The sequence below is a fragment of the Bactrocera tryoni genome, chromosome 3 (assembly GCF_016617805.1).
Source record: "Bactrocera tryoni isolate S06 chromosome 3, CSIRO_BtryS06_freeze2, whole genome shotgun sequence".
Taxonomy (NCBI): Eukaryota; Metazoa; Arthropoda; class Insecta; order Diptera; family Tephritidae; genus Bactrocera; species Bactrocera tryoni.
Window position 1 is genome coordinate 2,563,333 of NC_052501.1, and position 23,957 is coordinate 2,587,289.

The window sequence follows — 23,957 nt, forward strand, 5'->3', positions numbered from 1 at the left end:
ATTATTTATACTGTGGTTGCGATCCGATGAAGGTGCCAATTATATAATTATTATTTGTTTCAGACAAACGGATTTTTTTTATTTGATACACAAAAGAATTTAGTTTTCTCACCTATTCAAAATAGCGGTAATGGGAAGTCCCGCGGAATGCCTACGCCGTCGGCATGATTAATTAATAAACGCACGTCATTTGCTAGTCATCGCATCATTTTAAAGTGCAAATATTAAAGTGAAATGAAAATAGTCGTAAAAGTGCAGGGAATGTTTTTTATTATTATCAAACTTCCGATTGGCTCTTTAAGGACACTTTGAAACTTATGGTTAATTTAAAAATTGTGCAGGAGACTGCTTTCTTATTTGATCTTTAATGATTCGGACCTCAAACCAATTTATTATACTTAAATGTCTTTGATAGAAAAGTAGTATTTATTACAAATTCTGTAGTTCTAGTTCTAGAGCATAGAAGCAATTCTTTTCTGGTTATACATACCTACGCAGTATAGTCGAAGTGAAAAGTGGCAAATCGAACAACAACTTTCATAAATACAAAGGAAAGATATATGTATATACTATGTGTATAGTATTTGCTATATTGATTCGCACTTTAACTGAGTTCAAAAATAGCTTCGAAGGGTAAGCAAACTTTTAGGTGATCAGAAGCACTGAAGAACAACAAAGCCGTGGGGGCTGATAGATTTGTGGCCGAGCTATTCAAATACGGTCGCGAAGAACTGATAAGGAGCATCCATTAGCTTCTTTGTAGAATATGGTCGGACGAAAACCATTCCCGGCGATAGGATTTAAGTGTACTCTGCCCAACCCACAGAAAAGGAAACCCCACAACCAACGTGGGATAAGCGTCCTCAACATCGCATCTATAGCATCTCCATCGAGCGGACTGTGTGAAAGATTAAAGCCCTTGTCAACAAACTGATTAAACCTTATCAGTGTGGCTTTAGGCCTGGAAAATCTACAACTGACCAAATATCTTTTCACCGATTTTAAAGCTGCTTTTGACGGCACGAAAAGGAGCTGCCTTTGTTCCGCTATGTCTGAATTTAGCGAACGATGGCAAGCCAAATATCTCCTGTCATCAAACAAACAGTCGTCGCACTCACGCCTAGGCTCCCACGTCACTGTTAGCAGATATTCCTTTGAAGTCGAAGATAACAAACCAAACTTTATAAGTCACTCATTATTCCCGTCCTCCTACATGGTGCTGAGACATGGACGATGACGACATCTGATGAGTCGGCGTTACGAGTTTTCGAGACAAAGGTTCTGTAGAAGAATTCGTATTCGATGGAATGATGAGCTCTATGAGATATACGAAGACATTGGCATAGTTCTGCGAATTAAAAGACAGCGCCTACGCTACCTAGCTCACCGAATGGATGAAAACACTCCAGCTCTGAGAGTATTCGACGCAGTACCCACCGACGGAAGCAAAGGAAGACCTCCACTCCGTTGGAAAGACCCGGTGAAAAAGGGTACTGTCATATTTTTACAATATATTGTAATTAATTACAAATATTAAAAAATAAAAATTTATTACAAATATTAAGTATTCATTACATAACGGTAATAATGCACCACTATGCCATTTTCATTTCTCCTCATTATTAAAAAATATTGTCTGCCATCAAGAGAACAGAAATGTATAACCACAGATATACTTCGACACATATGTACAAAGCAAGAGACTTTTATACACTAAAAAGGGCTACATACGTCAAATGTGATATTCACAAAGTACCGTTAATGTCTATAATTAATACTCTAATGCATGTTTATCTTTTTCACATTTTTCACAGGTATGTCTCTATTTCTTTGATGCTAGGATGTGACGTTTGAATATTTAACAGCGCAGAAAAGAATTGAGAATTAAAGCAAGCAAACGTTACGATGGCCATAGAGAGGACATCGGGGTCAAGGGAGGTATAGTATGAGTGCCCTCTGACCCATCAATTTACTGATAAATAATATATATTTTCTTTATTTTGCTTTTCCCTTCAATGGACGTAACAATTGCCTAAATGCATTGGCCTTTGTTCTAAAGTACTTGTCTGTGTATATAAAGGGTGATCCATTTCGAGGTTCCTTTCTTTCTTAAAGGAAAAACACAGAAAATTCAAGTTTAATGAGGAATCTTTATTATCATTCGAAAGAACATTTTTGTTACTTATTTTTTTTTAAGATTATCTCTTTCAAATGGAGAAATATGGTCCGATAATTCCATAGGCTCACAAACCACACCAAACCGTTGTTTTTTCTGGATGAAATGGCAGCTCTTTAGGTTGCTCTTCGTCCCAAATGCGGTAATTTGGCTTGTTTACATACCCATTCAGCCAGAAATGAGCCTCATCGCTGAACAAAATTTGGCTTGGAAGCGTCGGATCTTCAAGAGCAAAAAATGATCTGAAAATTGGGAGGGTCGAGCAGCTTCTTTTTTGTGTAAGCCTTATTTTTTACGATTTAAATTTAAAATCTCGTCGTAAAATGTGAAAAAGTCGTTCCACACATCAGTCCGAGTTGCTGGCCGAATCGATTCTTCAGTGCAGACTCACAGCTACGGCTGGTATATTTTCTTCACTGCGTGCTGAACGTAGTCTATTCGATAGGAAATTATCTCGTAACGAATGTTGGCTCTCAAGATGGCGGGTGGTGTTGCGAAAAGTACGCTCAGTATGCCGATTATGTTGACCATAAGTTGATCGAAGCGCGCGAAACACATTCTTTACAGAACTTGAATTTTCGTAATAAAGTTGAACGACTTGTAAACGTTGTAAAAAAGTACCTTAACTTGGATCACCCGTTAAATGAATTTGGAATAAGTAGGTGTGCATACGGCATGTGTAGGACGGTCCTCCAAGCATTACGAAAGTAACCAAAACTGGTGACGTCATAGCATAGCGGCATCATCATTTAAGAAAGAAGCCAAAAATAATTATGTGACGGCACATTTGATCGTTTTCTAAATTGTTATGATATTAAATAAATTATGCCCACTCTGCAGGGGCGTACACTTATTTCGAACTGTTGAATTTTATGAGCAAAATTCGAAGGGGAGTAAACCCTTCCATGCGTTCTTTATGACGCTTGCGTCAGGAAATTATCTCCAACTGACAACTTTTTTTCATGTTTGATTGCTCAATAAGAAACTTGGATATCGTGAACTACTAGAATGCTTTTTGGCTTTTGTCTGCTTTCAGTTCCTCCTCCTACAAAGCCAACACCTTGATTTCTCAACAGGCATTACTCGTACATATATTTAAATTCGCTTCTACGAGACCAAGCGAACTACTTCGAAATTTTAACTATTAAATTGCGCTAAAATTTTAACTCAACTGACACAAATACATACATACACACGTATTCATTTATTCTGTGTGGTAAAGAAATGAAAAGTGAAAGTGCCCTCATTGCGCCGAGTTCAATTTCCATTTCAAAGGTAATTTGCTAATTTTAAAAATGTAAATGCAAATGTCTGGGAAAGCCAAGCCAATGCTCATATGCTCATATGCTCATGGGTGGGTTTGTCAGTTTGTGGGTTCGCTCATTTCAAGGAAACCAAGCAGGCTATCCTCGTGCCGCGCGATTGGCGTAATACACACACACATAAACGAGCAGCACTTAAATGCGATTAGCGGCACTTCACATGTCGCACGCAATTATGGACATTTCCACCAACTTACACGCATACATACACATATATATATAAATATATAAAATATAAAGAGTATGTAAGCAGCACTCCCACATTTGGCTGAAGGAACCATTGACATAAGCATAAGCCCACGTGCATTTGTTGGTGTATGTGTGTGTGTGCATTTGTACAGTTATTTGTTTAATTTTTCTTCGCATTTTTTATTGTTGTGGCCACACAAGGCTATCAGCGTAGCCTAGCTAGTGACTATGGCAGCTAGCGCGAGTAGCGCTCGACCGTCGCGGCGCTTCGGCGCTTAATAATTTTGACTGGTGGCACTTTGCCAATTATCGATTTTCACTTAATAATTTTGACTGGTGGCCATTAAAAATCACCAACAAACCGCCCGAACTCTATGGCTCTGTGGGCGACCATTTCGAGTTTCGGTGGATTAGCGCACACTTAAATAGCGATATTCATTTTGCCGATGGGCAAGCAAATCTCAAAAAAGTAGCATAAAAAGTGTTTTTGAAATATATAGAAAGACCAGTGAAAGTGTTTGTCACACACATTGCTGTTCTATGAGTATGCTGGGTTTCGTGTATCTCTTCTTGATACTCGGCTGGATACTGATTGTGTTGTTTCTCAAGTGCAAAAAGTCGATCACACCACATCTCGCCTTCACCGAGCACTACACGGACGCAATAGCGGCGGGTGAGTGGAACCTAAACGGTTCACATTAAAGTATCATCTACAAACCCGCTTAATGTTGCTCTATTGACTTGTTTCCTCCAAATATTTGCTAGGTCGTCGTCCCTCGGTGCACATCATAGAATTGCCACCAGACGAAATGGATAACGAAGAACAATTTTTGGACTCATATCATCAGCAGAGTAACAGCTTGCGCAGGCATTCCAATCGCTCGCAACGCTCAGCGCTGCCCGACGAGCGCACCATAGAAACCACATATCCCACAGATGCGGTTGTGAATCCGGCGTATATGCACGACGAGGAGTACATCATCAATGGTAATTATGAAAACTTGCTCGAACAAGGCACGACGCCTAAAAGTATGCATTTACAGATAATTCCACACAACACGCACAAACACAAGTTAACTCACGCGTGGAAAGTAAAGCAAACAAAAGTAGCAAAGAACAAAAGACAAACTTTATTATTCTCAACTTTCTCTATTACAGCGCCACCGCCTTCGTATGAGGAAGTTATGCGCCAACCGGAGGTGTATCCTAAAGTACACCAAAGCGTGAGCAAAGTGAGCGACGCGAATATTTAAGCGCCACTCGTCCGCCGCGCTGCCCTCCTCTCCGGTTTCGCTTGCACTGGCGGACAAAGTGTACAACCGACAGACTTGTGGGTTGCCGCTGAGTGCGGTGCGTACCTGGAACGAGTGGTGCATGTGCCTGCATATACATACATACGTACACATATAAGCACATGCCTGTACATAGAACCTTCAGCTGTGATTTTATACTTAATATAATGCAAGTTTAATTTTTATAAATGTCAAACGTGGTATAAATATATATAATAAATGGTTATGAAGCCGCTATTGATCCCTCTAAGAGCCGCTTTACGTGATCTCGTTTTTTAATTGTAGCGTTGAGTATAAAGGGTGCGAAGAAGGGGAGTTAAAATCAATTTCAAAATTTGAAATTTTCGCCACCATTTATTTTGAGGTTATTTTACAAAAATTCCGAATTTTTAATGCAAGTTAATATGTATATAAAATTTTCCATACACACTTTAGGACCAAATAAACGCGCCGTTCATCGATAAGTATCTAGTAAACCACCTTTTAAGAGTTTTTGGTGAACAGAAAGGATCAATTTCTGTCTAAGTGGGACGCAACGAATTTGGTCAACCCTAACCTATGTCAGTACCAAACACTGGTATCAACTTAGCGAGCGAAATGCATGTAAATGAAAGAGTGACTATCGCTTGAAAAATATTTTTTTTATTTATTTTTATCATCTTTATCCACTAGGAGACTTAAGTCGTGTCCATTTGGAGACTTCGCTTTATATCGTTTTTTAATTAGTATTTGTGTATGCATGTATTTACAATTAAACTTTTCAGTCCACATTTTTAATGTACAATATTTGGTTGCATTGTCTCAAACAAAATTTATTTAAAAACTTATTTTTGGCAAACAAGTTTTGTACCACAATAATATCAAATACATATTAGATATCTCATAGCTTCCTAAGCATGAAATTCAATTCAATTCAATTGGCTATTAAAAATGTATTGCGTACTCGTCGTTCAATACCGTTATTGTTTGTTAGCTAACTAGCGCCTATCATTTTTAATAACTAAAATAAATATTCGATCTCAAATATACAAAATTACAATATACAGAAAGGAAGTTGATAGTGTAATATCGGGCCGCACGTTTCCACCGCCACACGCCGCTCACGCTAGGCAACACAACTCTCGGCAAATCAAAAATGGCAACGCGTTTACGCACACAACTTTTCGGCGCTGTGCATTTGTATGAAGGCTTCCAAAGCCTTCGGTATGAAACCCTGATATTTGAGCTTGTGGAAGGCAATGCAGCGTGAGGCGATGCATTTCAGGGAGGTTAACGAATTCTGGTAGCTTAGAATCAGATTACTAATGCCAGCTGCAATAATTAGGCAAGAGCATTAATTTCAGTTTGATATATTTCGCATTACACACGCTTGTTTACCTGCATTACCGACTCTTGCTGGCGTCAAGCCATTCGCGTTCACCGCGTCCAAGTGTGCGCCGGCGTCCACAAAGAGCTTCACAATCTTTTCGGCCTGCACTAGTACGTGAGGATTGTCGCGTGGTGACTGGATCTGAAATTTGTGTAGAAAATAGTTTGTACACACTTCAGAGAATGGCAAATAGTTGGTAAAACTTACACTTGAGACGAGCGTATGCAGGGGTGTGTTGCGATCACGGTCTACAGCTGTAACGGAGGCGCCAACATGGACCAGCAACAATGCAGTGCGAAAGCAAGGGAAGCTAGCAGAATATACAGAACATTTTAATTACATATAATTGGAGATGAATTTGGCAGTGTGTGGCAGTTACCGGCATATATCACTTGTGTAGAAATCATCAACCGGCGTTACGCCATTCACAGCTAAATGTAATAGAGTCTGGCCGTCTGCCAGGCGAGTATCGCATTTAATGAATTTCAATATCGTTGAGTATAATTGTTCGATTTGATTTCGTTCTATGTCGATATTAGTGTGCGCCAACAGTTTCGTGATGATCTTGATGAGGTAGAGGGCAGTGACGACATTCTGTTCGTTTTGATCCTAAAACCGAAAAAGAGATTTTTGCATTACAAGGAAATGAGAGTGAGAGAGAGATGAGGAGAGTTAGAGTGAGGGATAGATTGAGCTTTTACCGCCAACATCTGCGGCACATCCTTCGGTCCCGGATGCGCTATTTTGTATTTATTATTTTCTATTTCCTGCTGACACTTCACCAACACAGACAAAACCAGCGAAAGATCCAATGTTTGTTTCTCCAAGCGCAAAATTTGTGAGAATAGCTGAGCAAAGCGCAGCAAGTCGCGTTCCACAGAAACCTAGAAATACATACAATTTAGGTGTGTAAATAGATTGCAGCCGATATGTGAGGGCTTACATTGTTGATCATTCGCAGATCGATAGCATAATTCCAGAGCACTTGGCACTGTGCAAAGCGTCCTTGATCGGCCATTACAGCGCCACGATACACGATCGGCTGCGGCACATCCGGATAGTGTTTGCCCAAAATGCGCTCTCGTATCGTCAACGCCTCCATATGTATCGAATGATGATTCAGTCGTATAGCCTGTAGCTCTGGTATGTTCTCCGTTTCGAACCAATCGTCATAGGCCGGCACCGGCGCCATGACGCGCTTTCGTATCACCTTCTGTTCGTCCTCATAGCGCATTTCCATAGCACGCATCATGTGCTGATACGCTTTCGTGACGTTGTAATTGTCCTTATCGTTGGCAAATGAGGCACCCATCAACTCGATTGCCGTTATTGTCTGTGACGACAAATTAAGACATGACATGACTAATTGTACACTAACCAACAATTTTGCGTGAGCGCATACACACCTCCTCTTTGGTCATTAGTCCCGGTCGTGATATGAACATTTCCACTACCGCTTCGTGTGTTCGTTCGGCCGCTTGCAGAACTGGCGTCAGTCCGTGCTCGTTCTTTTGCATGCGAGCGCCGTGGTCGAGCAACAGGCGGCACACGTCCAGGTGGCCGCACTCAGCGGCGTAATGCAGAGCGGTGGCGCCACAAAGCGCTTGCTCATTCGGATTAGCGCCGTTCTTCAGCAGTGTGTCCACAACATGGGCGTGTCCCTTGTAGGCAGCAATCATAATAGATGTGTTGTTGTAGGTGTTGGCCAAGTTCACATCGGCGCCATGTTCAATGAGATATTTAACGATATCCAAGCGTCCTGAAAAGGTGGCAGCGTTAAAATGTATAATAAACGCTATAATATAAATATTTGGTGTGGTCAACTCACCTTCATAGCAGGCGGCACGAAGTGGTGACGATTGTGCCTTTGTGTTGTGATTAACGTCGGCACCGCGCTGCACTAACATCTTCACCACTTGCATGTGGCCCATGCCCGCGGCGACCCAGAGCGCGGTTGCGCCATACACCAGCAGCCCATCGAAGACGACGTTGCACTCGCGCTCCAAATCGATGTCGAACTGCGTGAGCAGCGTCTTCACGAACGTCACATTGCCCATCATGGCCGCCATGGTGAGAGGTGTAACCGATTGCCCATCGACTTCATCGAATTTCTGTAAAGGTAAAGCAGCAGACATGCATTTTATTGTAAAGGTGAATACCAGCAAGCGGAATTTCATATGTGCATATGTATGTATAGGTATATGTATTTGTAAATACATACTTATGTACATTAATCTACAATGCAATCGACTGCTACGTATTTAAGTTTATACGCAAATTGCCGTAAGAATTTACCCTATAAACAGAGAGTTACGACGACATTTCAAACAAATTCCGCGTTCTTCGGCCAGCACGCAGTTTTCGGCCGAAACACACGAAATTAAATGCGAATTTTATTAAGAAAAGTAAACAAAGAATATTAATTTACGTAGGTGTGTGTGTAAGCATGCAACAAATCATCGCAAATTTTTATTTTTGCAAAACAACAACAAAACACAAATAATATGAAATAATATTTTTTATACACACACACACGCGTACAAGAATATCTCATCAAATTGGGAATATGAAGAAAAGCATATTTCCATTTCTCAATTATCATTCGTCTTCATCATGTAAAAATTATTATAATAAATAAAACTTTTATGTTTATTATGAGCTTTGACCCGAATTGCCTTTGGCACCCTTCAGAAGTTCTGATTTAAGGCACTTATGATATTTGAATTGGGTTGCAAGCAGCTCTTTTATGGCATTTACTCAACGATTGTGTTAGTACGAGTTCGGCTTCAAAATAAAATGGTTCATGTCGATCTTTAATGTACTATATGCATATTGAGAGCCCTCGCTACTTTTCTTTGACTAACTCAACGATTTTTGACATAATTCTTTTCGTGTCTACCATCGTAAATATAAGTGCAGGAAAGAGAAGAGTTTTGTGATGAAAGTTGTATTTCAAAACCTGTGAGAAGCACCGCCCACACAAACGATTTGATTCTCGATAAAAATGATGTTACCGATTCCATTGACGAATCGAGTCCGGGACTAATTTCATCAAATACTATGTACATATGTAGGTAATCTGGGATTTCAGGACAACCTCTAAACTGTATTTTTTCCAAAATTCCGGATACTTTCTACTATAATTTATTTTTCTACTTAGTAATTAAAACATTATATCTATTTTTCTACATAAAAACATTTGAGATGACACCAATTGAATTCAAGATCTCAAAACCTTTTTTTTTTGTTACAATATTAAAAAAAAATCAGTGTGTAACGTTGTAACCTTAAAAATTCCGTCTATAGTATGGAATAGGAATTCCACACAAGTAGGATTAACTAAAATAAACCGTTAGTATACATATGTACAATTTAAATAAAATGCGTGTCTTTATATGCAAATATTCAAATTTAAAAAAAATTAAATATGAGAACGCAAAATCATGGTCAAGGTCTATGCTCCTGCATTGCCGTCGCCGCTCTTCCCAGTTACAAGAGAGAAACAAAGCAGACACGCCACCTTTCGGCCAAATGGCTAAGAAATATCTTTCAGCTTTCTTTCATAACCGCCCTCAGCGTAGCGCCGCATGAATTCATAGGAATAGGTCTCAATGACCAGAAAATTGTGTCTTATATGTACATATATGTATGTATGTAGTACTTGCTCTGACATACATTTTTATATATGATGGCTGCATCTCTCTGTCGTGTGTAGGCGAGAAATGGACATTATAGCTCCAAAGGCAATATGGGACCTTGCACATTTCATAACATATGTATGTATGTATATACATACCTTCACACTTAATGATTCACCTATTTATATAGATACATACATATGTACATATATAAATATTTATATTCAGAGGTACAGCTACGGTCATAATAATAGCAGAACCTAATGTTTTATTACTTTAATTCTATGGTGGTGGACGGAAATCATATACCTTAACATCAGTTGGTTAAATATAAATAAGACTGTTTACAAAGGCACAACTCCAAGCAAGTAGGCATTTTTATTAATCGTAGCTGAATGAGCTCTTTTCGCTGTATTTGCCGCAAAACCGTGGACTTTGACTTTTTTTGCTCCTTTTATTTTGACCGCAGCTGTAGGTTAATATATTACACATCACCTTCCTTTCTCATCTTGCTTAGGCCGCGGTAGTGATTTACAAAATTTAAGCATATACATATAGGTCAACAAACTGCAATGTTCAATGAGCTCTAAATTTAGATCTTACATTTCTTGTCAGCAGCATCTAACCTGTCAAAACAGTCACTTTAACGCAACACTTCGGTCAAGGTTACGGAGTGCCCTCGAATGGTCTTTTAAGCAGACTTTTTATTGTATCACTACAAAAACACCTTTGTTCATAGTAATTTCAAACCTAAAGGGTGCTTTCGATATTATAGCGGATGCACTATTGTTCTTGCAAATATTAAACTTGGAGAAAATCTTCATCAATCAGCTTATTTGTATGTATAGTTGTGTTTATTTTTTATCTAAATGAATTTTCAAAGACACCATTGTTGTCCGATCTGAACAATTTGTTCGACCTTGGAAACAGTCCATGTCAAATTACCTCGAGATATCTTGTCAAATAAAAAAGTGTTTCGTACAAGGATCTTATTTTGATTGATAAGTTTGTATGGCAGCAATGACCTATAATGATTCGATATCAGCGGTTCCGGCCCGTTAACAGCTTCTTGAAGTCAAAAAGACATGTGCAAAATTGCATATCGTTATGTCAACTAATGGTCTAGTTCGTCACTAGAGGGGCAGGAAAACTGATGTACATTGACTCAGCTCGCAACGGTGATCATTTATACTTATATGTAAGTACTTTAAAGTGTCTTCGAGGTATAAAAAACAGTAAGCATTTAAAAAGTTGAGCTAAATTGATTTTGGTTATTCCAAACCAGTTGACTTCTTTGTCAGATATTTTGGCTCAAGCTTTGCAGGAAGAAAAATCACGAAAAGCTGCCGCGTATAGGAATAACAGCGGACACAACAGAATATTTTTCCCGTTCTTTGTTTTCACTCTTTTGCGATTTATTTAGTTTTAATAAATTTACTTCCTAATTTGCGAGCGGACAATAAACGGCAACTCACAAGTACAACACACACACACGTAACATTTATTCCTAACGTGCCGAGCGTGTAACATTTTCCGGATATTTTTGATAATGTCTTGTGCATATAATAAATCCGGAATCTGTTATGGATACATCGCTAAGCGAGTATTTTCGAATGTGTTTATTAACACGACAGTATTGCACATATAATTAATTACACAGACACAAACATACACATAACATTTTATAGACAAATCACGGTTATACATCATTTGTTATTGTTGTATTTTGTTTTTGTAGGTTATACAAAACTCGATAATTCACTAAGTGTGGAATACTTGAATGCAACATTAAAGTCACTCAATAATAATAATAATAATAATAATAACTTTTTGTGTAAAAAAAAAAAAACTCACCGCAGGATATGAAATGTAGGATGAAATGGGAGTCGTACTAGTGCCCCTCCAAAATTTCGCACCCGGCCAAGCCGACTCAAATAAACGTTTACGCGTTCTAAAAGTGCAATTTTAATTAAGAAATAAATATTACAGTTTCATTTTGAATATTTTTTTATCACTTCAAAATAGTTTTAGTACCGTATTCGCTCTGAATTCATTTTTTTTTCGTTCCGTTCGCACAAGAATGTCACACTACGGCACAAGGATAAAAAGCCAACTGTTTTAGTCTACGCATATCCTTCATGAAGTTGGGAAAATTCAATAACATTTTGTGAGCGTGCGCTCGAAAAAAATCTACACACACCTAGTGTTTGTACAAGTGTGTTTGACGAGTCCTTTTGCCACAACATATGCTTTATCCTGAGCCAGCCACACAAAGCGCACTCTCCCTTATTTTGCATGCGTCCCTTATGGCATACACCATCTGCTACAAACACACATCAATATATGCATACTGACACTCAGCTTTGGGAATGTATACGTCTATTAATATGACTCGAAAGGACTTCAAAAGGTACCACTCAGGGGTGGAAAATTCAGAATTGGCGCGTGCAACCTTAAACGGACAGCTGATATGCTATTTTTTACCGCGCTGTGAGTAAACGAGAGAGCAAAGCATCTGCTTCGGCACTGTCTCATACATAAAAGTGTGAATTTCTGGAGCGCGTGTCGCTTTTTCGTAAGGATATTCAAATGAAAACAATGATAAGTATAACCGTTTATATTGTACAAACCCACTACGTTAAAAAACAAAAAAATACAAGTTGTGTTATATTTTTTACCTTTTAATAATTTTTATTTATCGAAATCTTGAAGATATTACGAAAATGTAATAAAAACTATCCACATACATGTATACATTTATGATAATGTAAAATATATTTATATCTTTGTAAGTTCTGAGTTCTATATACATATATCTCGCGTTATTATAATCTTATCAAAATTGCAATACAGATCCTTATTTACTATTGCAACATCGTTCCTTCATATCCATTGAAGCTTTGCTCTTCTTGCATTGTTGCTTCGTTTTCCATGGGTTCTTCGGTTTGCTTATTAGCTTTTGTAATTTCAAGCCGTTTTTGCTGATTGCGTAAATTTTTTCTCATATGATTGTGAACGTAGTTAAAAAAGAGCATTGTACGTTCCATGAAAAAGACCGCATCCATGTGATGGAAACGCTGAAGGAAGCATTCTACAGAAAAAGGAGCACCCTTTGGGATCATAACATCAATGAATAGCATTTTATATAAATACCTCGGAAAATATCTGTAAATATATAATTTTTAATGGCCCGTTTTTTGCAGCGACCGTTACCCCTGTAGGAGTAACACTCAGCAGCTTCGTTTTTGAAAATACTACGCCATATATGTTTGATATATTTATCTGGTTCATCAAAATGCCCTTGGAGTAGTTCAACCCTCTGTAAAGTTATTTTTACTAAGTATAAACATAATTGCTTTGAGTGAAAATGCAACCACACACCAATTGATCACACTGATCTTCATCTTCTTTGAAAATAGCATTCCAATCCTCAAACTGTTGCGCGGTTTTGAAAGGCTGCGTAGGCATGACTGGAGCTTGAATGTTAAAAAAGTCCAATATAGGACGACTAACTTTGTTAACAGTTTTAACCTCGACGGGATCCTTAAGCTCATCTTTATTCCTCTGCAAATTTTTCGATCTGGAGGACTTTTTGTCGTTTTTCAATTTGATACATTCAGTCTCACTTTCACTGTTATCATATCGCTTAAATTTCGACGGCGGTGAGGATATCGTCGGACTACAACTGCTTTCCCTTTTCAAAGCTGTGCCACTGGAGGCAGAGCCTAAACCTTCAGTAACCTCGCGCCTCAAATCTACAATTTGTTTTGTTAATCGGTGGAAAAGTTTCTCAAAAGATTGACGCATGGTCAAAAGCTCTTCCATAACTTCATCGCAGCACTTGCAGCGTGGATTTCCGCTTGATCTTGGCATTTTTTCTATTTATATATTTAGCAAATGTTAATAAATTAATATTATAAGCATTCCTTCTGTCTTGCATATAATCATAAATAATTGTATTTGCATTAAACAAAGTAATTTTTGATATTAAGAAAGGAAATTTTCTTAATAGGAAACTAACATGCATTCATGTATTTCAGAAACTATTTCCCTTAATTTTTTCATAACATTTTTAACTAAACTAAATTTAAACACACACTATTACTTAAGTTCCTCTTAAACCATATAGGCACAAATGAAGAGCAGTAGTGGTCTTAACACCGGCATTGTGAGAGTGGAAAACCAATAGCCTTACTCTCACACTTATTAAATTCATTAACTATCACACATTTCTTTATAATATAAAATGCTTATATGATAATATACATATATACGTACATATATATTAGAATATTGTGTATATTTTTACATATGCACAATGCATATGCACTTGGGTGTTCTTTTATACATGCATACATATGTATGTACGTATCTTAATTAGCAATTCACTAAAATCCCAGTTTTTAATATGCATTCATTTATCATATTTTAGAAAATTATCTACCTAATTCGCAAATAATATCTAACACATTTTTAAACTCATAAATGCTCCTAGCAGAATATTTTCGTATTGTATATTTTTAAAATATACGCAAATGTACGAATGCGAACATTTAATATTTTACCGAAGAAAATTATTTTCAGTAGTTTATTTGCAACCACTTATTCCCAAGTTCCCAATATACCAACTAGTTAAAAATCTATTTCTTTTCACTTATAATGGGATCAGTATTATTTTCTTTTGTATACAACCTCAGTATTGATTGTGAATATACGAAGCAGTCTCTGTTTTTCTTCAGTATTTTCTAATGACTTATGAAAACTGACATGTACTTCTAGTTCTCATTCCCTTTTCACGCGTTCTGTCGGCCACATAAGCGTTGCCAACTACGTAACGATTAAATAAACAACCTGCTGTAATATCCTACCGTGAGACAATTTTCCACTATTTCATGCATATAACTTCAATATTATACAATTTAAAAATGTACATATATATATATATAATAATTATATATAGTGACAAAGATCGCAGATACAGGGGTTGTTCCTCGTTCCTCGTTCGAGAATATAAATATCAAAACATGGTCTCACGAATAGGTCATATATTTGTGAGAATATAAAAAAGATTGTTTACTGATGCTGAAGTTCAAAATCCTTCTAGCACATTATTCAGCACAAAGGCAAAGTTCATAGAAAATATTGCATTATATGTAGATGGCAACGCGATTGTTTGCCAAATAGAATGAATGGAAGAATACGAAAACAACCGAATGTGTAGGGAAACCGTGAGAGACTAAACAAAAACGTGTGGAGATTTTGAGCGGGTTCCTAAAGTAAATATTGTGCGCCAAACAGCAAATATATATAATTGTTTTTAGAATAAGTGCATTATTATTGAATACTGTTTCATTATATATAAATAACAATCTAATTATTAGCGATTACATCTGAAAAAAGATTCATCGTAGAATAGTGAGTATATGTTTACGCGTAATGCAGAGCGTAAATTACAATACCTAATTAAATATGTACGAACGCACTTATTTATAAATGCTATACCCTTAATGCTGAGTTTTTAATTTAAGTTTTTTTTTACTTTTTAGTTGAAATGTCTATTACAAGTGATACACCACGCTGTAACTGTTGTGATGATGTTATGGAGGAGATTTTATCAATGCGCATAAGTTTTGAAAAATTATTTTATCGATTACGAAAAGAAATAGTTGGACTGAGACGTGAAGTTATAGATGTGTTGGTAGGCAATTCCGAAACAAAGGATTCATTACCCTCAGATGAAACATTAAAGGTATTAGAATCGGATAAGGCTCAATGTAGTGAAAAGTCTACATATACAGTTGATATTAGCATTAGTGATACGGAAACTGAAAGCTTACCATCGAAGAAGTTAAAGAAGTGTACCGATTCAAAAGCGAAAGCAAAGAAAAATGAAGTGGAGAGGGTTGAGCCGGGTTTAATGGTAGCCACAGCCCGACCAGTTTTGGATTTTTTTAATATACAAGCTAGAGTTATGCCCACACAACCATTTAGAGATGCGCAGCAGTTTGAAGACTGGAATATACTTTTAAGAAACGACGAAGATCAACGCGACCAGTTGGTACGTATATCTAACACAATATTAATATTACCTTAAAATAACTCATACTTATCTATATAGCGAGTGGAATTAATGCAGGGCAACTTTAAGGAGCCAGAAAAGTATGTTATCCAAACTTGGCGTAATATTTTCCATAATGATGCTGCTCACCATTATTCATATAGAGGAACTGGTCGGGACAAACGTGCAATTAAAGACTACATATTTACAGATATTTTCAAAGGTATGTGGACGGTTACCAATAAATATTTAATAAAATAGTGTGCGTTTACATACCACCAATCTCATTCCAGAGATATTTTTACAACGGTTTCAACACATGGATGCGGAATTTTTCATAGAACGAACCATGCGTTTCTTTAAATACGTACGCGATCAAAGGCGTAAAGCTGCACTAAAAGAGCGAAAACTTCAAGAAAAACCAATTGAGGCACAAGAAGTTGAAGTTGTACAAGAGTCCATGGATGACGAATAAATAACGTGAAAACATATATATTATATGTATGTGTATGTATATATATTCAGTCTTGCCGTAGCAAAAATGTATGTACATATATGTTGCTCCTATTTTTAACAAAATAACAATCAAACTTACCTGATTTTAAATATTATGTATAATTTTTATAAAATATTGTCCACATATTTTAATTTATAAATAAGCGCACACTACATTTGTGTGATGTGATGTTTTGATAATCTTATTTATATTGAATGACTGGATACGCTTTAAAAATAAAATGCATTTATATACACATTTCTCGAAATACATATTTTTTAAATTGTGATATTAAGTAATTCGATGATTCTGTGCTGAATCTAACTGATCTCTGCTAACTTCTTATAATAGTATTGTTTTGAAAATGAAGAAAAAATCGAAAAGTAAAGAAAATTTATGAAAACAATACTCTAATTATAAATAAGTGAGCAATGCTTCCTTTGAAAATTCTTTTATAGGCGCACAATATCTCTTTGTCATACCACTAATGCCTAATATTATTAAAATTATGTTAAATAGCTAGCACGATATAGATCTGTTTATTTGTCTTTGATTATCACTTTTTCGTAGTCGAATACAAACTCACGTAAGTACAAGGGTAAAAAGAATATTGCTCACCAAATTTACTAAATAATTGACCAGCTCTTTATTGTGTATATCATTTGTGGCAGCCAACAGCCGTTTGGCATGATCCAATCTGGCGGCGTAGTAAATAGTTATAAGTAGAGGCGCATTCACTTTCTCCCCCGGAAAATGGAGCTGTACTTCTTCAGCTAGTTCTTCCATCATAGCGATCGACAATGCACGCACTTCGTTACACATAGAAAATTATGATCACTTGGTTTTTATTAGACCAATAACACCAAAATAAAAATTCCGATTATAAGCACTATTTCTTATTTTTTCTTTTTTTTTTGCATAGGTTAGCACTTTGATATATATTGCGTTTTTATTGCTATATAATATAAATTACACGCACTTTTTATATGCCTTTTCGCATACTCCCACCCATTCCTTCCTATTAATTTTCACAATGATTTTCCGACCGCAGCTGTTTGGAAACTGGCAAAGTTCGGGAAAATATTCACAAAACTAGCTCAGCTGACCAGAAGTAGAGTTGCCAGTATGTCAAAATAATTAAAATTTTCCCTATGCTACAAATGTATTAGAGCCCCAATAAAATTGCTTACGTTACAAACTTGAATTATTTATATATGCATATATGTGTATAAATATAATTTCCTTATCTGAATAAAATTATATTCCCTAATACATAACTATCTTAAAAGTAGATATGTTTTATAACATAATTATTCTGAAGACAGCAACAGTAAATAGCTGGTGCTACCTAAATAGTATAACATAATATAATATATAATATATTTATAAACCTATGGACCGCGATGACATCGCCCCAACCCCCAATGGGATCATCTGAACCATACACGGCATATCAAACTTGCTTTAGACATAAGAGAAAGGCTTTGATTAAAACTGATTTTTGAATTTTTATTTCAAATAATGTACAAGAAGTCACAACAAAGTATCATCAGATTTGCTTTTTAAACAGAAACAATACAAAAAAATTTACGAATACATATTTATTTTTTTAAGTAGAACTCGGGCGGTTTTGTGTTATACGCATAAAGAAAATTATTTGGGGAAATGCAATTACATTTCAGTGTGTGCAAAAATAATTGTGTGCATTTGCGTTTCATATGCATTTCAATGCAAATACAAGAACAATAAGGGCACATGCGAATCGGCTATGCCTATTAGTTAGAAATATGTTGCTATTGGCGCTTGCGTGAGGGATCTGATCTATACAAGTTTGTTTATTGCATCATTTTCTATTTTAGCAATTACTTATTTTTATTTTAAAGTTGAGGTAAACAGTTTTGTTGTTTTTGTTTTATTTTTTTTTTAATTTTCTTGTATGAAGACCATTTGAAGTAAAATGTAAGTGGAATCTGGCGTGTGCCGATATGGTTCTACTGAAGGATTTGAGTAGCTCTTTTAAGAATCAACTTCGAGATTCCTTGATTTTCGAACAATGTTGTAAGCGTAAAAGTAATAATTATATGGTAACTACCCATAATTATTCTCAATAATATATGCTATATGTTTTAACAATAAGTCAGTCGTATTTTTGGTTCCTCCCGTTTTTCAAATAAATGAGGTCTGCATTAAACTAAAAACGAAAATATTCTCCCATCTCCACAGCTGGTGGGTTGACGACTGAGCAGGCATAGATGATAGGCAACTGCTTGCTGTGAATCCCAATTCGATTAGACGGTATATGTTGATTTCAAAGCGCGATCAAATGGTTGCTCTTATCTTACTTCGGCTTGATCACGTTTCTTTGGACGATCATATATACATATGTAAGTATTTGTATGTATATAAATTCAATAATTTTATTTGCATTGCTGCGGCAAATCTATCCTTTTCACTGGCATTGAAAGCATAAAACTCACGAACTCAATACATATGAGAATGAATATTGAGTCTTCTTCCTTTGACTTTTCGCAAAATCTATGAATATGAGATGTTGCTGCATTTCAAGAGTCGAGCTTTTTTCATTTCATTTTTTCTTAAAAATTTGGTGATTAACCTAAACACACATTTTAAATTTTTTATTCACAGAAATTTTGTGCAAGGAGTTTACGGAACCGGCTCTCTTCTATTTACTTCCTCGTAACTCCTCGATTATATTTAGTGAGGTGATATTTTTCAATTTAACACAAACTGCAATGCACCAATAAAATCTTTGTTGCAATTGGAACTTTTTTGGTATTAAATTTGAGCGAAAACTGGAAAGAGTTATTTAAATTTAAAAACCAAAAAATATATTTTAACAAATGGCTAGTTCTACATTTGCTAATCGAACCTTTTCTACTTATTGAATATTAAATAAGGCAGGTCAAGTTTTATAACGGTTCTACAATTTGTATGATTTACTAATCAGATTTATCTACATTTTTGTATATATGTACATATGTATGTATGTATGTATATAAGCTTGTATGAGTAAAAATAAAATGGGTTTGAAAAAGTACTAGTTTGTATATTTCTTGTGTACATTTCTTACAAGGACTTCAAAATAATGTAAATATAAATAATATTTTAAGATTAATAAAACAAATTTCAAGGCACTTTTTAAAAATTCAAAATTCCGATTTGTGCAAATAAGTTAACAAGTTTTCGAATTCTTTTAGAATCCTGTAAGATGTCAAACTAGAATAGCTAACATTTTGTTATATAATTTTTTTTTTTTGTTTTTTTTTCAACTTTTGTGAAACTACAAAGCAAATGTTTAGTCTTGACAAAAGCGTGATAATACATTAACAAATTAATATTGTACTAAGAGCAGGCAAAGGAAAAACTAATATAATTATATAATTAACTTCAGTAAACATTTGTTTAAACGTTATCTACAATTGTGTATTGTAGCTGCAAGCGTTAAGCAAATTTTTACGTTTTTCCTTTTTTCTTATACTGCCAAATATAAATGTATTATGTATGTATGTATAATCTAATATAATGCATAAATGTATTAAAAAAGGTAAATATAAAATCATCAAACTCTAATTTTCACATTAGTAAATATTTCTGATATCTTAACGGTCAATAATACATATGTTTATTATATATGTCTAAACATACGCTGGTTAAATATACTATTAGAAAACATTACTTTTTTTTGTTGCAACAGCGTCTGTGTAGAATTCATTTTTATCAACATTGATGCTTAATTGGTTACTGCTGCCGTTATGTTGTTTGTGTCGACGGCGCTTTGTAGCTGTGCTTTTAAGGAGTTATTACGGGAGCGGGGGTTACGCTTACCGCGCTGAGGCTTGCCACCGTTAGGCGGAGATGAAGACTTAGTTGTGGAATCGGGCAGCAAGCCGGCTGCGACTTGTTTGTCGCCGCCTGCGCCTTGTTCGCTACATGGTCGAGCACTATTGCTACCGTCGTTTTTAATGTTGCGTACTAAAAAAAAATAGTGCGTAAAGAAGTTTATATTACATAAATACAAGTAAATGAATGTGATTCGGGTACTACCTCCGCGTCTATTTCGGCGGCGATTATTGTTCTTAACAATCGGCTTAATAGTCGTTTTTGCTGGATCGAAGTAACTGTCAAATAAATCGGCCAACTCCGCCTTATCTTCTGCCTTGAGCTCCTCAATGACTTGCAGTATTTCGGAGAGACCCTCTTTCTGTTTCTCACTCCAAATTGCATTCAGTGTTTGCAGGTCGTAGCGCTGTTCGGCAAGTATAATGCGAAATTTGACAGCACGCACCCGATGATAGAGTGTGGTTTTGAAGTAGTTCAAAAACACCGGTCGGAATGAATTTTGACGCTCTAAATTCTCATTTTGAGTCTGTAGTTCATTCAAATCGCATTCGATGGGTTGTGCATACGTATGCAAGGCGGTGAGCATCTGCTCCAATGCAGCAGACGAATCAATGGGCACCTTTTGTTCTTGGTTGCTCAACTGCAGTGCTACTTCATATGCCAGTTTAGCACGCACACTAGCATTGCCGTCAAACAACTCACGCTCCTGTGCTGGAGCGCCCTTATTCAACGACTTTTGGGGGCTCTGATTCTCGGCTGTCACAGTCGTTGAGCTTATGTTGTGGTTTGCTTCGCCATCGGAAGCATTATTGTTTATCTCAAGTGTTTTGGCGCTCAGGACTTTGGACAGTTTGCGCAATGTATAATGTTGCAATGATTCGTTGGCATTGTCTTTGGCCAAATTAAAACCGTTAGCGAAAGATTTGACAGTGTTGAGGAATCTATCCAGCAGATTGTACTTTTTAAGCGATTCCAAAATCATATATGGAATGAATTTGCGTTCCTCATGATAGACTAGAATGATACCTTGCGATGCTGCATCTTTGGCTTTTAGCGCTTCCAGCCAATCAAGAAAATCTTTCAAGGCAGCGATTTCCGATTTGGACTTGATAATCTGTGAAGAAGTTGAAAATGAATTTCTCAATACTAAAAAAAATGTTATAATAAACTATAGATAACATATTCCACATTAAAGATTTTTCTTGAAATTCTTAAAATATTTCAAACACAATAGTTGTATATTTTTTAATTCGAAATTTTTTGATTATTAATTTTGATTTTGTGTTTGAAAATTTATTTTAAAAAAAGGAAAGATTTGCATATTTCTTACTGAAACAGTATAATTAAGGTCAATTAAATATATAATCAAGATCAATATATGCAAACGCGAAAAAGTGGAATTTTTAAAACAATTTCTTTTTGAAATTTTTAATTATAAGCTTCGCAAAAAGAAATTAAGTTTTCAATCCGAGTTTTTTTTCAATTCAGTACTTTTTTTATTTTTGAACAAGATGATCGGGATTACAAAAACATGTAATCAAACGATAATGACTTGCTTGAAACGATTCCTTGTATATTTGATTTGCCTCTGTATTCACATTTTTATTTACACCAACAAAAATATTTAAATTTTTCCAACCTTACCTTATATGTTTGCATTGATTTCAGCATACGATAGAATCCGATTGAGATCACACGTACTTGATGACGTTGACGAGCGGCAGGATTCAAGTTCATGTATGGCATAATATATTGTTCAAAATGATCTTTTGGGGTATATGCGGCCAACTGGACAATCTATGAGTGACAAAAAACATTATTTCCACATCTATTTAGATTAATCTTTTTCATAACATGAATTTGAAAAATAAAAAAAAACAAAGGTCATTGACATCTAGTCAAGGTACCAAAAATGCTACAAGTATAAAATTGAAAAACAAAGTTGAAATAAAAAAAAAAATGCAGTTATAACTACACAAACAATAATGGGCCCTCTACAAGTTCATGACTTTATAACAGTAAAACGGATTAGGAGCAAAACGGAAGCAAAATAATCTGTGTTTTAATTCCTCCACTTTAAAATAAAATATTGTGCAGACATGAGGAGTTGAAATCACATCATATATGAACAGCACGATTCAATTATTCGTTTTTTTTTATCGAATCAGTGTGTGACCGAGTTTTACCTCAAATAAGTCTTTGCGGGAATTTTCGAATTTCATTTTACTCATATGATGTGTACTTACTTCATCGATGAGACGACGTCCCGTTGTGTCAATATCGATGCCCACCAAAGTGTACTTGTCTTTAGCCAAAGTCTTGCTCACATTGGTTGCAGTGACTGTGCCATTGGTGATTACTCCATTAGCGGCGCCCCCGATTGCGGAACTTACTATGCCGTTTTGGCAAGCATTTAACGAAGCGACCATTTTGCAAAATTTCCAATAAAAACAATCCAAGCGAAATCGGACTAATTCGAATAGTTAAATGCGCTGGAAATAGAAGAACAAAAGCAGAAAGTTCTTTAAACAGAAAATAATCTAATAATAACTGCTGTCGACAGATCGTCTAAAATTATTAAATCAAAATTCAAAAAAACTAAAATTACTTTTAACTTTTTTAATTGCAAATATTTTCGCCAAATTAACTTTTCATATTTTGTTATACATATCAAGTTTATTTTAATGGGCTTTTTCATTTTACCTGAAGCAGCTGAACTCCTTTTTCTCTGCTAACAAAACGAACTTTTCTGAACGAACTGAATTGAAATTTTTTAAATTTCGATGTTAGCACCTCACGAAAGACAATTAATCCTGTGAATGTACAAAGTAAATCAGAATTTAACAAGTATTTTTCTAAAAACTCGAAAAATTTGAATAGAATTCCAAAACTTGTTTTTTTTTTTATTTAAATACTAAAGTATACTTGCTATAATGAATAAAATTCCAATGGTAGAATTTTAATATTGGTTAAACTTTGATATTCTTTGCGGTCTGCGCAGTTTGAATTCCAATTATCAAATAAACTAGTGAAACTCGGTTGCAGCCGTTGGAAGTGCGTTTTGCGAGTTCGTTATCAGTTAGCTTTGTTAAAAATGGCAACAAAAAGGAGGTACCTACTAAATAGACGAAGTGAATTAGCAGTTTTTTCGAAGAAAACAAGAAAAGAGTTAATTTCGGTTGCGCCGAAAAGTTTCCAGAAAAGAGCTATATTTTGACCGGTCAGTTTGTATGGCAGCTATATGCTAAAGTGGTCTCATCTAAACAATCCTTTCGGATGTTCTACCATTACTTTAATGTAAGCGAAAATATCTAGTTAAATAAAAAAGTTTTCCCTACGAGATGGAGTTATATGGTAGAAATAGTTGTCCGATCTTGGCGATTCCGACAAATAGGCAATGGAGAAAAAAAAAAACGAAAAGGAGGATTTAATATACATATCCTGTTCAGGGTATAATAAAGGATTAAAGCGGGTATTTGTGACGGAGAGTTTTACTGCGAATGCTTTTTATAATTACATAAGAACAAAACCCTCACTCAAAACGGGACATTTCCCG

General features: G+C 35.8%; 5 protein-coding genes across 10 annotated transcripts; 2 read left to right on the top strand and 3 right to left on the bottom strand.

Annotated features, from left to right (window-relative positions):
• Window positions 1-2,317: 2,317 nt before the first annotated feature.
• Window positions 2,318-5,245, top strand: LOC120771273. Of its 2 annotated transcripts, XM_040099197.1 has the most exons (4): window positions 2,318-4,360; window positions 4,453-4,674; window positions 4,731-4,778; window positions 4,846-5,245. In XM_040099197.1, exons 1-4 carry the CDS (start codon window positions 4,228-4,230, stop codon window positions 4,938-4,940), a joined length of 498 nt encoding a protein of 165 aa, XP_039955131.1. In that variant the 5' UTR covers window positions 2,318-4,227; the 3' UTR covers window positions 4,941-5,245. The 2 variants fall into 2 exon arrangements, with proteins under 2 accessions (XP_039955131.1, XP_039955132.1); XM_040099198.1 differs by lacking the exon at window positions 4,731-4,778 and having other exon boundaries at window positions 3,743-4,360.
• A 354-nt stretch (window positions 5,246-5,599) lies between these two features.
• LOC120770545 (protein fem-1 homolog B) lies at window positions 5,600-17,592 on the bottom strand. Of its 2 annotated transcripts, XM_040098105.1 has the most exons (10): window positions 12,021-12,190; window positions 11,841-11,937; window positions 8,177-8,459; window positions 7,755-8,107; window positions 7,292-7,681; window positions 7,050-7,232; window positions 6,728-6,957; window positions 6,556-6,658; window positions 6,357-6,489; window positions 5,600-6,290 (listed from the first exon to the last, which is right to left on the bottom strand). In XM_040098105.1, the coding sequence occupies exons 1-10, from the start codon at window positions 12,038-12,040 to the stop codon at window positions 6,127-6,129; spliced, it is 1,956 nt and encodes a 651-aa protein (XP_039954039.1). In that variant the 5' UTR covers window positions 12,041-12,190; the 3' UTR covers window positions 5,600-6,126. The 2 variants fall into 2 exon arrangements, with proteins under 2 accessions (XP_039954039.1, XP_039954038.1); XM_040098104.1 differs by lacking the exons at window positions 11,841-11,937; window positions 12,021-12,190 and adding an exon at window positions 17,159-17,592.
• LOC120770546 lies at window positions 12,730-14,771 on the bottom strand. Of its 3 annotated transcripts, none has more exons than XM_040098107.1 (4): window positions 14,679-14,771; window positions 13,368-13,864; window positions 13,140-13,305; window positions 12,730-13,077 (listed from the first exon to the last, which is right to left on the bottom strand). In XM_040098107.1, exons 2-4 carry the CDS (start codon window positions 13,857-13,859, stop codon window positions 12,851-12,853), a joined length of 885 nt encoding a protein of 294 aa, XP_039954041.1. In that variant the 5' UTR covers window positions 13,860-13,864; window positions 14,679-14,771; the 3' UTR covers window positions 12,730-12,850. The 3 variants fall into 3 exon arrangements, with proteins under 3 accessions (XP_039954041.1, XP_039954040.1, XP_039954043.1); XM_040098106.1 differs by having other exon boundaries at window positions 14,552-14,737; XM_040098109.1 differs by lacking the exon at window positions 14,679-14,771 and adding an exon at window positions 14,008-14,257.
• On the top strand, window positions 15,203-16,602 carry LOC120770547. Of its 2 annotated transcripts, none has more exons than XM_040098110.1 (4): window positions 15,203-15,401; window positions 15,533-16,044; window positions 16,105-16,267; window positions 16,338-16,602. In XM_040098110.1, the coding sequence occupies exons 2-4, from the start codon at window positions 15,538-15,540 to the stop codon at window positions 16,517-16,519; spliced, it is 852 nt and encodes a 283-aa protein (XP_039954044.1). In that variant the 5' UTR covers window positions 15,203-15,401; window positions 15,533-15,537; the 3' UTR covers window positions 16,520-16,602. The 2 variants fall into 2 exon arrangements, with proteins under 2 accessions (XP_039954044.1, XP_039954045.1); XM_040098111.1 differs by having other exon boundaries at window positions 15,208-15,262.
• A 2,484-nt stretch (window positions 17,593-20,076) lies between the features above and the next one.
• On the bottom strand, window positions 20,077-23,373 carry LOC120770577 (maternal protein exuperantia). Its single transcript, XM_040098157.1, has 6 exons — window positions 23,327-23,373; window positions 23,105-23,214; window positions 22,648-22,893; window positions 22,046-22,198; window positions 20,606-21,515; window positions 20,077-20,533 (listed from the first exon to the last, which is right to left on the bottom strand). Exons 3-6 carry the CDS (start codon window positions 22,828-22,830, stop codon window positions 20,292-20,294), a joined length of 1,488 nt encoding a protein of 495 aa, XP_039954091.1. The 5' UTR covers window positions 22,831-22,893; window positions 23,105-23,214; window positions 23,327-23,373; the 3' UTR covers window positions 20,077-20,291.
• Between the last annotated feature and the right edge of the window lie 584 nt (window positions 23,374-23,957).

What these genes read in the sequence shown, in the direction of transcription:
- LOC120770546 (XM_040098107.1), bottom strand. Translation starts at nt 13,859, where the DNA reads ATGCCAAGATCAAGCGGAAATCCACGCTGCAAGTGCTGCGATGAAGTT. An exon ending in AAGATCAGTGTGATCAATTG is followed by an intron (nt 13,306 to 13,367) that starts GTGTGTGGTTGC and finishes ATAACTTTACAG; the next exon opens with AGGGTTGAACTACTCCAAGG. An exon ending in ATTTACAGATATTTTCCGAG is followed by an intron (nt 13,078 to 13,139) that starts GTATTTATATAA and finishes CTTTTTCTGTAG; the next exon opens with AATGCTTCCTTCAGCGTTTC.
- LOC120770547 (XM_040098110.1), top strand. Translation starts at nt 15,538, where the DNA reads ATGTCTATTACAAGTGATACACCACGCTGTAACTGTTGTGATGATGTT. An exon ending in AAGATCAACGCGACCAGTTG is followed by an intron (nt 16,045 to 16,104) that starts GTACGTATATCT and finishes TTATCTATATAG; the next exon opens with CGAGTGGAATTAATGCAGGG. An exon ending in ATTTACAGATATTTTCAAAG is followed by an intron (nt 16,268 to 16,337) that starts GTATGTGGACGG and finishes ATCTCATTCCAG; the next exon opens with AGATATTTTTACAACGGTTT.
- LOC120770577 (XM_040098157.1), bottom strand. Translation starts at nt 22,830, where the DNA reads ATGGTCGCTTCGTTAAATGCTTGCCAAAACGGCATAGTAAGTTCCGCA. An exon ending in AATCAATGCAAACATATAAG is followed by an intron (nt 21,516 to 22,045) that starts GTAAGGTTGGAA and finishes ACTTCTTCACAG; the next exon opens with ATTATCAAGTCCAAATCGGA. An exon ending in CCGCCGAAATAGACGCGGAG is followed by an intron (nt 20,534 to 20,605) that starts GTAGTACCCGAA and finishes ATTTTTTTTTAG; the next exon opens with TACGCAACATTAAAAACGAC.
- LOC120771273 (XM_040099197.1), top strand. Translation starts at nt 4,228, where the DNA reads ATGAGTATGCTGGGTTTCGTGTATCTCTTCTTGATACTCGGCTGGATA. An exon ending in CACGGACGCAATAGCGGCGG is followed by an intron (nt 4,361 to 4,452) that starts GTGAGTGGAACC and finishes AATATTTGCTAG; the next exon opens with GTCGTCGTCCCTCGGTGCAC. An exon ending in AGTTAACTCACGCGTGGAAA is followed by an intron (nt 4,779 to 4,845) that starts GTAAAGCAAACA and finishes TCTCTATTACAG; the next exon opens with CGCCACCGCCTTCGTATGAG.
- LOC120770545 (XM_040098104.1), bottom strand. Translation starts at nt 17,362, where the DNA reads ATGTGTAACGAAGTGCGTGCATTGTCGATCGCTATGATGGAAGAACTA. An exon ending in TCGTGCCGCCTGCTATGAAG is followed by an intron (nt 8,108 to 8,176) that starts GTGAGTTGACCA and finishes CCACCTTTTCAG; the next exon opens with GACGCTTGGATATCGTTAAA. An exon ending in ATCTGCGAATGATCAACAAT is followed by an intron (nt 7,233 to 7,291) that starts GTAAGCCCTCAC and finishes ATGTATTTCTAG; the next exon opens with GTTTCTGTGGAACGCGACTT.